Source organism: Leopardus geoffroyi, chromosome A3 (assembly GCF_018350155.1).
Source record: "Leopardus geoffroyi isolate Oge1 chromosome A3, O.geoffroyi_Oge1_pat1.0, whole genome shotgun sequence".
In the NCBI taxonomy this organism is placed as follows: domain Eukaryota; kingdom Metazoa; phylum Chordata; class Mammalia; order Carnivora; family Felidae; genus Leopardus; species Leopardus geoffroyi.
In genome coordinates, this window is record NC_059336.1 from 81,669,394 (window position 1) to 81,686,248 (window position 16,855).

The 16,855-nt window shown below is 39.3% G+C and overlaps 2 protein-coding genes across 2 annotated transcripts in view; one reads left to right on the top strand and one right to left on the bottom strand.

Moving 5' to 3' along the window:
• The window catches only part of UGP2 (UDP-glucose pyrophosphorylase 2), a 65,558-nt gene extending 49,256 nt beyond the window's left edge, over nucleotides 1-16,302 (top strand). Inside the window, exons 4-10 of the mRNA XM_045446231.1 lie at nucleotides 3,913-4,098; nucleotides 5,256-5,389; nucleotides 7,480-7,777; nucleotides 8,932-9,129; nucleotides 9,709-9,951; nucleotides 13,980-14,084; nucleotides 15,850-16,302. Coding sequence (XP_045302187.1) covers nucleotides 3,913-4,098; nucleotides 5,256-5,389; nucleotides 7,480-7,777; nucleotides 8,932-9,129; nucleotides 9,709-9,951; nucleotides 13,980-14,084; nucleotides 15,850-15,957 — 1,272 coding nt within the window. The 3' untranslated portion in view covers nucleotides 15,958-16,302. The remainder of the gene's footprint in view (nucleotides 1-3,912; nucleotides 4,099-5,255; nucleotides 5,390-7,479; nucleotides 7,778-8,931; nucleotides 9,130-9,708; nucleotides 9,952-13,979; nucleotides 14,085-15,849) is intronic.
• VPS54 (VPS54 subunit of GARP complex) overlaps nucleotides 1-16,855 on the bottom strand; it is a 139,225-nt gene that overhangs the window by 32,360 nt on the left and 90,010 nt on the right. The window lies entirely within an intron of this gene.

The following is a 16,855-nucleotide window of genomic DNA, read 5'->3' on the forward strand; positions in this document are numbered from 1 at the left end:
TGTATCCCTTGGGTAAATTCCTAGCAGTGCTATTGCTGGGTCATAGGGCATTTTCATACACTTTTAAATAGGCTTGTCAGTTTCCACACACACAAAAAAACTGTTGTGATTTTGGTTAGGATTGCAGTGATCAGTTTGGGAAGAATTGGCATCTTTACATTTGTAAGTCTACGAGTTTATAAACATGATAAATACATCCTTGAATTTATTTAAGTCTTTTAATTTTTCTCAGAAATGTTTTATAGTGTTCAGTGTAGAGAAGTCTTGCATATCTTTTGTTAGATTTATTCCTAAATATTTGCTATTTTTAATCCTGTTTTCTAATTCTTCATATATATACAGTTAATCTTCTTTAAATCATTTTTAAACATTTCTAAACATAAAATTCATTAGTACGTTCACATTGTTATGCAACCAACCTCCAGAATCTTTGATCTTGCAAAACTAAAACTGTTCCCATTAAACAACTCCCCCATTACTCCCTTCCCCAGTCCTTGGTAACCACCCTTCTGCTTTCTGTCTATAGGAGTCTGACTACTCTAGGTGCCCCATATAAGTTGAATCATACAGGTATTTGTTTTTTATGACTGGCTTATTTCACTTTAACCTAATACTTCGTTCATATTGTACTATGTATCAGAATTTCTTTCCCTTGTTAAAGCCAAATGCAATTCCATTGCGTGTATGTGCCATATTTTGTTTTATCCATTCATCTGTTGATGGACATTTGAGTTGCTTCCACTTTTTGGCTATTGTGAATAATGAAGGAAAGTGTGCAAACATCTCCTTGAGAACTTGCTTTCAATTCTTTGGAGTGTATACCCAGAAGTGGATTTGGTAGATCATACAGTATTCTAATTAAAGTTTTTTTAGGAGCCACAATACTTTTTTTCTTATCAGCTGGACACCTTTTTACATTCTCACCAGCGGAGTACAGGGCTCTAAAAACAGTTGTTTTTTAAAATATTGATCATGTATCTTCAATGTTGCTATGCTCACATTATTCTAATAACTTACTTGTAGGGTCTTTGGATTTTCTCTATATAGAATCATATCATCTGTGAATAGTGACAGCCATTCTTTTAATGGATTCTTTTAATGGATATATAAAATGAGTACCATATGGCAGTGAAAACTGAATATACTATAGCTTTAGGCATTAATGTGAATTATTCTTAAGTATAACAATGAATTAAACCAGCAAGTCGAAAGTTTAGAGATGAAATTAAGTAAAATATTATCATTATGGATCCATACATAGGTGGTAAAAATAAAGTAAAAGTCAAGATGGTGGTTACCACTGGGGGTGGAAGAGGAATATGATCAGGGACAAACTCAAGGAGACTTATAAGTTGTGGTAATTTATTTATTTCGGTTTTTTGACTTTCAAAAGTATATATTTTATGAACTAGTATGTATGCTGTTTCATAATGAAAATTTTTTAGGTGAAATTGGAAAATGTAGGCCTGTCTACCATATGTAGAAAAAAAATTGCTTTTATGTATTTTTTAAAAATATATTAAAGGAAGCAGTAAATAGGTAAAAATATTTCTGAACTGATAATTTTACTTAAAATGAATGCATGAACTAGAGAGTTTTAGTTAAATTGATTTTCACACCCTTTTGAGACCTCCATAAAGAAGTCTTTTTTGGGAAGTCAAAAGTAACTGCTGAATGGAAATTCTTGGCTTTTAAAAGATAATTGGAAACTAATTGACTTGGGTTCCATTTTGTAACTCTTTGAGTAAATGTAATGTGCCCAAGAAATTCTCCTAACCTAATAATAGACTGTTTGAAGGCATTATATATCACAGTGGCATTCCTTTCACTGACTGGTTGATTTCAACATCTGGGCTTTTGAAAGGATTATAAACTGCCATGTTTTATTAGGGTGACAAGTTCCAGCTTTGTCATCTCCTCTTATTTTTCTAGTAGTATAGCACTTAAATTGGGCTTTTTCTCCCAAACAATATTACCAGTTTCTCTGACATGCTGAAGAAACAATCATGGCAGTGGAGTCAAAACATCCTTCAAGGAATGTCAGTTATTTGGGCCCTGGGTTTTGTGTGTGTGTGTGTGTGTGTGTGTGTGTTGGGTATCCAAGTTGTTTTCATCCATGTGTTGTCCTCAACTGGACCAGGTACTGCCAGGGAAGCAACCAGTATAGTCCGTGTTCTTTCCTGCTTCCCTACCCTTCTTTTCCTTGGTGGTTAGCATCCTAGTATTGGGGTAGCATCCACTGAAGGCCATGGTGCCCACAAGCCTGTCTTCTCCTTTGGTCTTTCTCTGTCACCAGCCCTTTTAAATATGAATGACTGCAGAAGACTACTTAGTGGCACTAGTGATAACTGGGGTGGTAACCAGCAGAGAGTCTTGGAGAAGAGTGTTTCTTGTTTCTCACTATTTACACCAAGCAAAAGTGCATTTGTCTGCAGTTGGCAGTTAGCAGAGTGTCTTGCAAGGTACAGGAAATAAGAGTCCGAGACTAGTTTGTGTGAAAAGAGCTGCTAACAGTAGAAATTGTGTGGTCAGGAATCGACATAGGACACATATGTATGTATGACCAAGTATAAAGGGATTTTTGCCTCCACAACCTAATCACTGGAGTGTGAACCCATGAACTTAACTCCTTTCCCAATTATAGACTTCATCCACCACCCACCCACACACGCTCTATAGGTAGCAAAACAAAAATAGCTCAACTCATAGTAAGTGAGCACTTTATGGTTTTATTTCTTCAGCCCCCTCAAGTGTTAACTGTCCCACACCATGATGATGTATGTAACTGAAGAGTACATTTGATGATGTATTCCAATAAAGAAGAATAACAAAGTCCTGCAACTGGTTAGAGAATATTCTATGACCTTTGTAAAAACTTTATTCTTACTATAACATATTTAGACTTGGCTGTGCCTCTGCCTTGAAGAAAACAATTTGGTCTCCCGCTGTGTGGTTGTTCTTGTTCTAGGAGGGAGAAGTTGAAGAGTAATGCTCTGTGCTCCCAGAAACAGACAAGGAGATTCTCTCCAGCCCCAGCTCTTGCCTTTCCCACCCCATCAGAGTATTTATTGGAGCAGAGAGAACACACTGAATTTTCCAATACAAGCTCTATAAAATGATGCCTGACAGTTAAATTCTAACTTAGAAGTATGACAAAAACCCTACACCACCTTTCTCTGAAGGGCAGACTTAACTGTTGAATGGAGGAGAATTGCAAGGAACATTTTGGTTTTTGTTTTTGCCTCCTTTGGGAGAAGGGATAATGTGTGATCACATATGTACTTCTCCAGAATTGAAGTAGATCCATTCTGTACCAGAAATGTTTGAAGATTTGGTGAGTTTTGTGTATCCTATTTACTATATTGAAGCAAATTAGTAATTCTGAGTTTTTGAAGGCAGTTCAAGAGACTTACATGTTCTCACCAGCCAGGCAAATATTTGTAGACTGTAACTTTTCCCCCTTCTTGTACTCCATCACAATGTAAATGAGCCACTGAACTACTACTTTGTGCAAGAGAAGTTGCAAGTAAGTACTTGATTTTGTACCAGAAGGACTTGTGTCATTAAAGGAAATGCAGTCGAAACTTTCTGTGAAGAAAGCAAACTCTTTAAGGAAACATGGAAATAACCCTGAGATTGACTGGATTTAACCTCTCATAAAACAATTTGAATTTTAGGAGTGCCTAGGTGGCTCAGTTAAGCATCTGACTTTGGCTATGGTCATAATCTCACGGTTTGTGAGTTTGAGCCCCATGTCAGGCTCTGTGCTGACCGCTCAGAGCATGAAGCTGCTTTGGATTCTGTGTCTCCCTCTCTCTCTGCCCCACCCCTGCTCATGCTCTGTCTCTCTCTGGCTCAAAAATGAATAAACATTAAAAAAAACCTATTTGAATTCTATTTTTTCAATTTCAGATTCAGCCCTATGAAAAGATAAAGGCCAGAGGCTTACCTGATAATATATCTTCTGTACTAAATAAGCTGGTGGTGGTGAAACTCAATGGTGGTTTGGGAACCAGCATGGGCTGCAAAGGTCCGAAAAGTCTGATTGGTGTGAGGAATGAGAATACCTTTTTGGATCTGACCGTTCAGCAAATTGAAGTGAGTAACATTCAGCCTTTCTCATGAACTACTAAAGTCAGTTTTAGGTTATTATAAATGTTATGAAATAACAGATGTGGATAGCAAGGAATTTGCTATCTTTATTTTTTTTATTAGTACATAAAAAGGTTTGGTGATCCCAAGGGCAAATCCTTAGGGTGATGTAAAAGCTTTTGATCTTAAATAGCCCTTGTGGTTGTTGCAATTCTGGATCTTTTTGGAGTCTCCTTTGATCTCCCCCATTCCTCTGCCAAATTTCTTTCTAGTGGCAGCCTTCCTCCCAGCTGGGATGATCTGGCTTTATTAACCCCTTTTGGGAGGCCAGGAAGAATTTTCAGATCTGGTTGGGTGCCGTGGATGCTAAGAACTGTGTCTCTTACGATAAAGTTGTTAATCACAGACCTTAAATTCTTCAGAGGCAGTGGCCTGTGTTTTGCAAAAAAGAATCTCTTATCTCTAGTGTCTAATATGATGCTGGCAACTACAAGACTAGCAGTGGCAGCAGCTCACGTTTATCTAGCATGTACTGTAAACTAAGTATCACTCTGAGCTCTTTTCATGAATTGACTCAACAGCTAAGTACTCTTTATTCTCATCCCCATTTTACAGATGAGGAAGCCAAGGCACAGAGAGGTTGATTTACTTGCCCAAGAGGGTAGTCTGACTTCTGAGAACCTGTTTTCTTCTCATTCTGTGTTGCCCCTTAACCTTTCCTAGAGATTGAAAAGATTTCAGTTGGGGAGTGATTCACAGTTCTTAACGTGAATCCTGAGAGTAGGGAGCTGTGTCTTTGTAAGATTTGTACTTTCATCCCCACTGTGCTCTGGACAGAGTCAATAAATGCGTAGTCAGCATTTGCCTATCCAGTAAGGCCACAGGGCACTGGCTGGGCACACAACTCCGGAATTGGACTCTGCCTCTCTGGGCCTCAGTTTAGCCATCCATGTAACACAGACAAGAGTTTCTGTTTCATAGGATTGTGATTTAATGAGCAAGTACGTGGTGAACTATTTAGCAAAATGTCTGGCTTATGCTAAATATTTATATTTGGCTGCATATAGGTAATGTTTTGGATACTTTGTGATTAAACATTAAGGGTTTTACACTTTTAAGTGAAAGTAAAGTAAATCCGAGTAATCTGTTATTTTCCTCCCTAGCATTTGAACAAAACCTACAATACAGATGTTCCTCTTGTTCTAATGAACTCTTTTAACACGGATGAAGATACAAAAAAAATACTACAGAAGTACAATCATTGTCGTGTGAAAATCTACACTTTTAATCAAAGCAGGTACGATAAGTTAAAAAAAATAAGTCTGAGGGATGTTATTCCTGGGAAACAGACTTTTTTCTTGTTGAAACAGAGCAACATCAGGATGTGCAGTGCCACAAACTCGTGTTTGCAAATGCTTAGTGCCTTTAGAGGCTGAACACTTGTTCATAGATAGGTGATACAGTCACTCTGCAATTCTATAACCTTCATTCTTTTTTTTTTAATTTTTTTTTTCAACGTTTATTTAATTTTGGGACAGAGAGAGACAGAGCATGAACGGGGGAGGGGCAGAGAGGGAGACACAGAATCGGAAACAGGCTCCAGGCTCTGAGCCATCAGCCCAGAGCCTGATGCGGGGCTCGAACTCACAGACCGCGAGATCGTGACCTGGCTGAAGTCGGACGCTTAACCGACTGCGCCACCCAGGCGCCCCTATAACCTTAATTCTTAAGAGAGAACCTGCTTGTTCCATGTTCAGAATATTTGAGGCTGGCTTAGGTCTTGGCTTTCTGAGGGCATATTTGGGATCCACATGGGTCTATGAAAATCTTTTATAGTCTACCGTGTTGATAACTTTCTTTCATATGGGAAGACATTTATTCAACATCCTGAATAGGCTTGGGGGGAATTTAATAACTTCTGGAAAAAATCTTTGGGGAAGGGAAGCACAGTCACACTTTGTTAGATTGCCTTCCACTTTGTTGTGCTTTGCAGATACTGTAGTTTTTCACAAGTTGAAGGTTTGTGGTGACCTTGCATTGAACAAGTAAGTCTGTTGGTATTGGTGCCACTTTTCCAGCTGCATTTTGCTCACTTTGTGTCTGTGTCACACATTTTGGTATTTTTACAATATTTCAGATTTTTTCTTTATATTTGTTGTGACCTGTGATCAGTCATTATGACTTGCTGAAAGCCCACAGGATGGTTATCATTTTTTAGCAATGAAGTGTCTTTTTAATTATGGTATGCACGTTTTTTTGTTTTTTTAAGACATAATGCTACTACTGCACACTTACAATAGTATAGTGTAAACATAACTCTTATATGCACTGTAAAGCCAAAAAAATTTTGACTCGCTTTATCGCGGCATTTGTTTTATTGCTGTGGTCTGGAACAGAAACTGCAGTATCTCCAAGGTGTGCCCATAGAAAGGAATTCAGATGATGAATTTTGATAAAGCCCAGGCAACTGGGAAAAGAAGTCTTCCATTTAAGGATGGATATGGGGCTATGTGAACTTGTACAGAATGGGTATTTCTAAAATTGTATCATCAGTTGTTTTTGTTTTTAATCTACTTTTACATGGACATTTTCTATGTTGCAGGTGCTCTTCCTCTGTTTTCTGGTTGGTCCTTGGTCTGTTACAGTGCTAGCTCCTCTGTCCCCCCTTCCCCCACTGCCAGCCCCGGGTACATGTTCTCACTAGTGGTAGGAAGCACATGTCCTTGAGCACTAATCTGCTGTTGATTTTTCTGGGAAAGAAACAGCACCGCCCCTGAATAGATGTCTTTGTAAGAATGGACAGATTCTCCCAGATAGATCTCCCAGATAGGCCAAGTAAGTTTGAGAAATTGACTTCATGTAAATTCATTAAATTAGAGTACTCTAATCTATGACTCTTTAAGAGTTACAAAATATATTAGTATCTTAAGAATATGCAGTGTCCTCCCATTTGTATGATGATGGAAATTTTTTTGCAGCAAATATTATGATGAAGTTAATTGATTATTGAACAACACAGATAAGAGATTTTTTTAAAGAGATTTTCTTAAATGGATTTACCTGATTACTTTTAATAGACTGAAAAGTTTTATTTAACTTTGTGGGTGTTTTGAAAGTTTTATTTTTGAGGGAGAACATGCACACGTGTGCACACATGGGGTAGGGGGAGGAGCAGAGAGAGAGGGAGAGAGAACTCCGGACCCCAATGCATGGCTCGAACCCACAAACCTTGAGATAATGACCTGAGTTGAAACCAAGTTGGATGCTTAACTAACTGAGCCACTTAGGTGCCCCAGTTTTATTTAACTTTAAATGCACTGTTTTACTTGAAGGTCTGGAATACTCTCCGAATTGATATTGAAAAAGACTTTTTTTTTTTTTTTAAAGGTACCCGAGGATTAATAAGGAATCTTTATTGCCTGTAGCAAAGGATGTCTCGTACTCAGGGGAAAATACAGAAGCTTGGTACCCTCCAGGTCACGGTGATATTTACGCCAGTTTCTACAACTCTGGTTTGCTTGACACCCTTATAGGAGAAGGCAAAGAGTATATTTTTGTGTCCAACATAGATAATCTGGGTGCCACTGTGGATCTTTATATTCTTAATCATCTAATGAACCCACCCAATGGGAAACCCTGTGAATTTGTCATGGAAGTCACAAATAAAACACGTGCAGATGTAAAGGTAAATACTGAGAGGAAGCAGTTTGGGGATTCATATCTCACATTTGACAGGTTATGTAGCTCAAGCTATTTTTATTTGCAGAATTTTTTGTGTGAAGCAAAACACATGTATCCACTTGATAACATCACTGTAAGATAGAGTGAGATAGTATACTATAGAGCACTCTAAGTTTCACCTGACATAACTGTGTGGATATAAATCAAGAGTTAACAGTATTGTTGAGTAATCTATAGGGATGATTCTAACTGAAAACAATTTCACATATATTTGTAGGATAATTCTGAATCCTAAGTGAAAACAGTTTCAATGTTTGTTCATACCTTTAATATTCTTCTAGTTTGGTGCTTAAGTGTATTTATTTCATTGTTCCTTTAGTGAAAATTTACTATTTCTGTTTTTACTTATGCACTTCAATGTATTTTTTTATCACTGTAATGTCTCTGTAATTGGAAAAAAATGCAGTTGTTTGGCACAAATTTTTTTTATAATTTTGCATGTTTAGTGGTGATGACACTTGGCATTTGATGAAATGGTACACAAGGTTTTACTACTTAGCCACAGGGAGTAAGAGAAGTAGACAGTGTGTAAATACTAAAATGGTCAGTTCCTGGGCTGGGTTCTATGCTTCTTGCAAATGCCCCCTGATAGGTGAGTGAACGTTCCCCTCTCCCTACACTGCTGTCACCTCATGACTTTAAGAACGTCTCTAAGCGGAGGCCACTCTATGGGGTCACTTCTCATCCAGTTGTGCCTCTGTCTTCCCTCTTCTCCGCTGATCCTGCAGCCAGTCAGAGCAGGGTCTGAGGTGGTAGGACTAGTTGTTTAGTGATGGACTGTGGTTTGGGAATAAGAGGAATGGCCGTTCCAGTAGCAGGCCTTCGAAAAGTGAGGAAGACTCGGATACACTCCCACGGCTTTTCTTATGGATGAGAGGGTGCGTACACAGTATAAAATGACACACAACCTGAGTATTTTTTTTGGTTCACTACTATAATATGTATGTTGCTGCGTATTACAGATTGAATCAGTGCGAAAGCGTTTGATTTCTGGGGGACTTTATCATCAATGTCCTTTCACAGACTAGAAAATAGTGTGGTATGGCTGTGACTGGGAGAGATGTGGAGGCACTCACACACTCCTGTCTGCCTTTCTAGGGTGGGACCCTCACTCAGTATGAAGGCAAACTGAGACTGGTGGAAATCGCTCAAGTGCCAAAAGCACATGTTGATGAGTTCAAGTCTGTATCAAAATTCAAAATATTTAACACAAACAACCTATGGATCTCTCTTGCGGCAGTTAAAAGACTGCAAGAGCAAAATGCTATTGATATGGAAATCATCGTGAATCCAAAGGTAAGCCACAGGTGCAGCCCTGGTCTCCCTGGTTCCTAAGATCATAATAGGTGGGCTGCACGCAGACCTGCTGCCCCCACTCTGTCTGGTCTATCTATTCATTGGTTCCTCCTTTTTGCCTAGTCAGTCTCTCCAGTTTCTGGCCCTGTCCTTCCGAGTCTACACCCATCCATCTCTTTAGTCTGCCAAGCCCTGGTACCCTCACTTCACCTGGGGCTGTGGTAGCAGCAAGAGCACAGGGCCCCAAAATAGAGCAACCGACCTCGGTCTTACTTGTTGCTCTGACACTTAAAGGTCTTTTGGCCACAGACAGGCACCTTGCATGAGTTTTGTGTGAACATTTGGTTCCTTATTGTAAAATGGAAATATTAATAAAGAGAGGAGTTATGATGCCAAAAAAAGACCACGTATGTATAAGCACCTGGCATATGGTATGTGCTTGCTAAATATCAGTTCTCAAAATTCTTGTTTCCTTCAATGGGTCTCTGAAACCACTCCCCAAATATTAACTAGCCTCCACAAAACAAAGTTGCTAAAACCTGTTTCTCCTCTCCCCCTGACCCCTTTTTTTTCTTACAGACTTTGGATGGAGGCCTGAATGTCATTCAGTTAGAAACTGCAGTAGGGGCTGCCATTAAAAGTTTTGAGAACTCTCTAGGTATTAATGTTCCTAGGAGCCGTTTTCTACCTGTCAAAACCACATCAGATCTCTTGCTTGTGATGTCAAACCTCTATAGCCTTAATGCAGGATCTTTGACAATGAGTGAAAAGAGGGAATTTCCTACAGTACCCTTGGTTAAATTAGGCAGTTCTTTTACAAAGGTACGTAATTATAGATACGATACACATGTGCATTTGTATTTCTTAAATGTGTAAGTATAAAAATGATACACATATGAATTGGGGTCTAATTAGTCTCAGCTGCTAACCTATTTAGTCCTCTGTCTTTGATGTCTTTTAAAAGGAATCAGCTGTTGAAGATAAACATGTAATTCACTTTTGAAATCTGATTATTGCTATAGAGTAGAAAAGAATGTTTACATTTTGGGACATTTTACTTTATGTCTCTTGTAAAACCATTTACTGTTTTCATCAGTGGGAGAATGTTAATTGTTTAACAAATATTGAGCCCCTACCATGTGCTGGGCAGTGATCTAAGTGCTGGATATTTAGCAGCAAGTAAAATGGACTAAAATCCTTGCCTTCGTGAATATTCTGGTGAGGTAAGAATGATAATAAGCAAATAAATGTATATATGTCAAGTGATGGGAAATAGTATGAAGGAGAATAAAGCAGGAGTAGGAAATGTGTGGGTGGGGTGGTGTTGATATAATTTTATACTGGGCGGCCAGAGAGACGGTCTCACTGAGAAATGAAGTATATCATGCAAGTATCTGGGGTGAAAAGCATTCCGGGCAAGGGCAATAGCAAGTATAGTAAAACCCCACCCTAACATGATAAATGGAATTCAAAAAATTTCGTCATGGAGGTTCCCGGGTGGCTCAGTCACTTAAGTGTCTGACTCTTGGTTTCAGCTTGGGTCGTGATCTCATGGTTCGTTGGATTGAGCCCCATATAGGGCTCTGCACTGACAGTGAGGGGCCTGCTTGGGCTTCTCTACCTCTCCCTCTTTCCCCTGCTCTTGCTCTCTTTCTGTTTCTCTCTCATAAATTAATATTTAAAAAAATTTCATCACATAAAATATTGTGAGGTTAATGAAGGTGACAGGGTGAGCCTTTGTGGCTGGCCTGGAGTCCTGTTATGCCCTCCAGGCCTGTTCTAGTCCTGGTTGTGGTTTAAGTGCCACTTGGTGTGGAGGTATGTACTGCCTCATATATTGATGGCAGATGATTCTGGGTCTTGTGGCAATGCTGCATTTCCCAGGATAGCGTCAGTCCCTGTTTTGGGTGCCTCTCATCAGCCTGGCTGAGCTGGGAAAATCCTGGTGGTACAAATACTCACCATTTTCCCACATTCTGAAAGGGTATTGCCAGCCATTTTTCTACCCAGCCTCACCCTGCCTTCACTTTCCCCTCACTCTTCCATACCCTGCAGGAGATAAGAACTTGAGCTGCTCTAATTTGAGAATATGGGCTGAGTGGTTAATGGCTACTCAGAGGATGAATGTGTTTTAGGGACAGAACACAGTCTGCCTGGGGCAGAGCAAGTGAGAGATGGGGGGAGGAGTTGGTCAAAGAGGGAACAAGCCCAATATGTAGAACCTTGTCATTGAATATTGGGAATGTAGGTGGCTTTTTTTTTTTTTTTTTCTTTCTTTTCTTCTGGTGGATGGAAAACCATCAGAGTTGTGAGCTGAGGGGTGAAGTGACTGATCTGGTGAGCAAGGGTGGAATCAGGGAAACCAGGGAACAGGCTATTGCAGGAATCCTGGCAAGAGGAAATGGTGGCTTTGACCAGGGTGATGGCAGTGGAAATAGTTGACGTTCTGAGATATTTTGAAAGTTGTAGCTACAGGATTTGCTGTTGGACTAGATGGGGAGTGTAAGAGAAAAGATTAGGAAAGATGCCAAGGTTTTTAGCTTGTGCAATTGGAAGCATGGAATTGCCAGCCACTTACAGAAATGGGGGAAGTAGGTTTAGGGGAACAGATGTAGGGAAAGCAGGATGGGGAGTTGAGTTTTGGAGATACTGAATTTATTAGACCTTCAAATTTATTAGATTCTTTTTAGATCAGAGGAGAGATCTAGAAGATATAGGTACATGTCCTCCATGTACAGCTGGTATTTAAAGCCGTGAGATAGGGATCACCTAGGAGGAGGTGTCCCAAGAACTGAGCCCTAAGGTAGTCAAGGCTTAGAGGATGGGGATGAGGTGAAGGAAGCAGTAAAGGTGACTGATGAGTTACAGGTGAGGAACTGCATGGAAAACCATGAATGTGTATGTCCTGAAAGCCAAATTAAGAAAATGTTGAAAGAGGGGCGCCTGGGTGGCTCAGTCGGTTAAGCGTCCGACTTCAGCTCAGGTCATGATCTCGCGGTCCGTGAGTTCGAGCCCCGTGTCGGGCTTTGTGCTGACAGCTCAGAGCCTGGAGCCTGCTTCGGATTCTGTGTCTCCCTCTCTCTCTGACCCTCCCCTGTTCACGCTCTATCTCTCTCTGTCTCAAAAATAAATAAACATTAAAAAAAAAAAAAGAAAATGTCGAAAGAAAGAGAAAAAGAAAAAAAGAAAGAAAGAAAGATCTCCTGTGTCAGATGTTGCTGCTGATTCAAGTAAGATGAATGGTTCCAGTAAGATCAAGGAGAATTCACCACCAGATTTATCAATATAGAGGTTCTGGAGCCTGACTGGAATGGATTTAATAGAAGAGAAATTAGATGAATTTGGACAACTAATTCAAGAAATTGGTTTTACAGAAAAGCAACAACAAAAAGCAGCCATAGATAGAAAGGGATATATGATTTGAGATATTCTGTTTGCTTTTTATTTGTTTTTGTTTTTTTTTTTTCAACGTTTATTTATTTTTGGGACAGAGAGAGAGCATGAACGGGGGAGGGGCAGAGAGAGAGGGAGACACAGAATCGGAAACAGGCTCCAGGCTCTGAGCCATCAGGCCAGAGCCCGACGCGGGGCTCGAACTCACGGACCGCGAGATCGTGACCTGGCTGAAGTCGGACGCTTAACCGACTACGCCACCCAGGCGCCCCTTGTTTGCTTTTTAAAGATGGGAGAATTTATGGCACATTTATACATTGATCAGAATTGATGCAGTCAGAGGGAGAAAACATTGAAGGAGAAATAATCACTGGATAATACCCTTGAATTAGGCCATAAGAAGGACTGGCCTTAAGTTGGAGTAAAGAGTCCCACCCCAGTAACAGGGGGGACAGAGTAATGGGCTAGGGAGCAACTGAGTGGTAGCAGAAGCCAGTGAAACTTTTCAGGTTGCTTCTAATTTTCTTAGCAAAACAGGAAATGAGGCCATATAAGACAGACAATTTCTAGTGCCTATAAATCTAAGGAAACAAGAGGCGGTAAAGATAATCATTTATAATGATAATTTGTGCTGCTGTTCATGAAATACTCCATTTCTTCTGAATCCTACCCATCCCATAAAGCCCAGCTCCAGTCTAGCTTGCTTCAAACGGTGATGATCTCTCTCTCTTTCCAGCTAAACTCCAGATTATTTGAATTACTCATTGGGCTCTTATCATGTTGGTTATGTTTTGATTAATTCATTCATTTTTGAGAGAGCGAGCAAGAACAAATGGATGAACAGAGAGATAGGGAGATACAGAATCCGAAGCAGGCTCTTAGCTGTTGCATAGAGCCCAATGCGGGGCTCAAACCCACAAGCCATGAGATCATGACCTGAGCCAAAGTCAGATGCTTAACTGACTGAGCCATCTAGGCACCCTGGTTACCTTTTTATGTATGTATGTATGTGTGTGTGTATGTATTTAATGTTTGTTTATTGGGGGGGGGGGGCAGAGAGAGAGAGAAGGAATCTCAGAGTCTTGTCAGTGCAGAACCCAACATGGGGCTTGAACTCAAGAACCATGAGATCATGACCTGAGTCAAAGTCAAGAGTCACCCGCTGCTCAACCAACTGAGCCACCCAGGCACCCCTATCTTTTAATTTATTGTCTGATCTGCTCAGTGGTGGTATAAATTGCTTGATTTTAAGGATGTTGTTCATATCTCCTGGTCTCTCCTGCACAGGATCTAACATATAGAAAGTGCTTAATAAATTGGTTCTTCCCATAGAGGGTCTGAGCTTGGCCCTAAATAATGCTTTCACAGTTCAGTTAAACTAACTTGTAAATTGAATACCTGCTTTTTCTGTTAACCCATTTTTGAAACAATTTCTTCTTCCTTCTCTTTTCTTTCAGGTTCAGGATTATCTAAGGAGATTTGAAAGTATACCAGATATGCTTGAATTGGATCACCTCACAGTTTCAGGAGATGTGACATTTGGCAAGAATGTTTCACTAAAGGTGTGTTAAGATGAAATTTTTAGTTCTGCTAGCTTTACAAAACAAGTTTAATTTTCTAGTCCTAAATTTACCTTTATTTTAAGGAATACTTCTTAGTCTATACCAGATGTTTGTTTATAAGACATAAATACATTTAAAAAATGAAATAGCTTACCACAATATTTAGTATTAATACTATCTTCTGTAGATATACAACATAGTTAAAATACAATCATAATTGTTGTATATATGAACTTTATGGAATATATCATTCAAATGGAAAGCAAATACCATGAAGTAATTTAACTGGTACTATTTTACTGAAAATCGGAGTCTTTAAAATAGAATCACTGTTAAATTAGCATTAGCTCACCAAATCTGAATCTTAATGAAAGTAGAAAAAATGTTAACTTCAGTTATACTGAACATAATCTATTCCTGTTAAGGTAATCTGTTGTCATCAGTCTAAAGATACTGATCTTACTGATAGTAAAGATACTACACCATAGTACTTGGGTACTGTGAGTACTCTTCTAGCTTAAATAGGAAGGACTATGGGTATAAATATTAAAGCGCAGAATCAAAGATACCACAGCTTTTTCCTAATTATTTTTTTAAAACTCCTATGCCTGGATTACATGTGGCACTCTTAGTAAAACTACTTAAATGAAGATCTTGAAAAAGCATAAGGATATATGTGTATGTATATATATATGTGTGTGTGTGTCTAGATGTATATACAGTTGACCCCTGAACAACATGGGGGATTTGGGGTGCTGAGCCCCATGCAGCTGAAAATCCCCATCTAACTTTTGATTCCCCCAGACTAATAGTCTATTACTGCGTGGAAGCCTTACTGATAATAGTTGATTAACACATATTTTAGTAGGTGTTTTTATTATGTACTGTATTCTTTTTTTTTTTTTTTTTTAATTTTTTTTTTCAATGTTTATTCATTTTTGGGACAGAGAGAGACAGAGCATGAACGGGGGAGGGGCAGAGAGAGAGGGAGACACAGAATCGTAAACAGGCTCCAGGCTCTGAGCCATCAGCCCAGAGCCTGACGCGGGGCTCGAACTCACGGACCGCGAGATCGTGACCTGGCTGAAGTCGGACGCCCAACCGACTGCGCCACCCAGGCGCCCCTGTACTGTATTCTTATAACAAAGCAAGCTAGAGAAAAGAAAATGTTAAGGAAATCATAAGGAAAAGACATTTATAGTACTGTATCGAAAAAATGCATGTAAATGGACTTGCACAAACACATGTTGTTCCAGGGTCAACTATACAGACATACATACGTGTGTATATATACATATGCATATATGTACACGGAACTTTATTGCTGAGACTGCCTCATCTAAACAGTCTCCCCTAAGACATGAAAAATAAATTAGTAAACTGGTTTTAACAACAAAACAAATCCAAACCTATATGTAAATATAAACCAAGCACCTCAGTATCTTTATGAAGGTAGGTAATGCTGGTGACATTGCAAGTGGTTCTTCGAAAGGACCAGTTATGCTGTGGCACTGGGTCCACTTCTCACTCCTGGTACCACCTCTGATACAGAGGCAGGGCATCTGGAACTACTGCCAGGATTGTTAGAGGGACACATTATACAATTTTCCTTAACATATTTTTTCATGGTTAATATTGCTTAGAAATACAACTGTTCCATTGTAAATGGAATTCTGCATAAATTCGGTGATTGTAAGGAAATCAGTTGCATTTCGGCTGCAGTTTCAAGTACACTCTCTTCTGTTTTGTTTTCCCTGTCACATAGGGAACAGTTATCATCATTGCAAATCATGGTGACCGAATTGACATCCCACCTGGAGCAGTATTAGAGAACAAGATTGTATCTGGGAACCTTCGGATCTTGGACCACTGAAATGAAAAAAAAAAAATACTGTGTACACTTCATACTAATTATGGGCTAAACAGTTTCTTAACGATGAAATGTTCTCTAGGATTCTAAACTCGGCAGGTACTTTACTATGCTACTGTACCCTGCAGTGTTAATTTTTAAAGTAGAGTTTGCAATATGCTTTTAGTCCAAGAAAAGCACAGTTGGAAGCAATACTTTTCCTTAATGAGGATCCTGAAAGTTCATCTTAAAGTGCAATATTGTTTAATCTTAAAACTGGGGCAGCTCTGCTGGAACATCTTTGAACAGAGGCCTCAATGATGGTCACTTTGAATTGCTTGTGATTTAAAAAATAAAGCTGTGAGGCAATCCATGTGTACATGTATACTTTCAATGCTAACTTTATGAAATGAAGAAAAACAGTTGACTCTTGGCGAAAGTTGCTATTTCGTTTGGAAGATTTAGTCTTGAAATATTTAAGTATTCACTGGCCAGCTACCTGACACATCTAGTTTTTGCATTTCTAAGAATCTTAACCACATCATTCTTTCCATAGGAATTAAACCTGAAGGTATTCCATACCTTTCATCTAGTTCTAAAGCTGGGATGCCTGCCATGCTTTCCACAGACTCTCTACTTATGAACACAAAGTAATGTTTCTTTTCCCAGGTGAAGGGATGGGGTGGGTAGAGGTAGGGTTTTTCACTTACATACTTGTTCTCCAGTATGGTGGGGTGGAGGTAGAACTTTATAACAAGTTCCCTTTCCTTGAAGCTGTCTTGTTGTCACTGAAAATATTCATGAATAACCTTCCACATCAGCTCTGCTGGTAGTTGAATTTGTGGCTTTTCTCTAAGGATTAATTACATTTTCTAATTTTTCCATTCTTGTTTTTAAGTAGGCTGCTTGTAATTTAAAATTT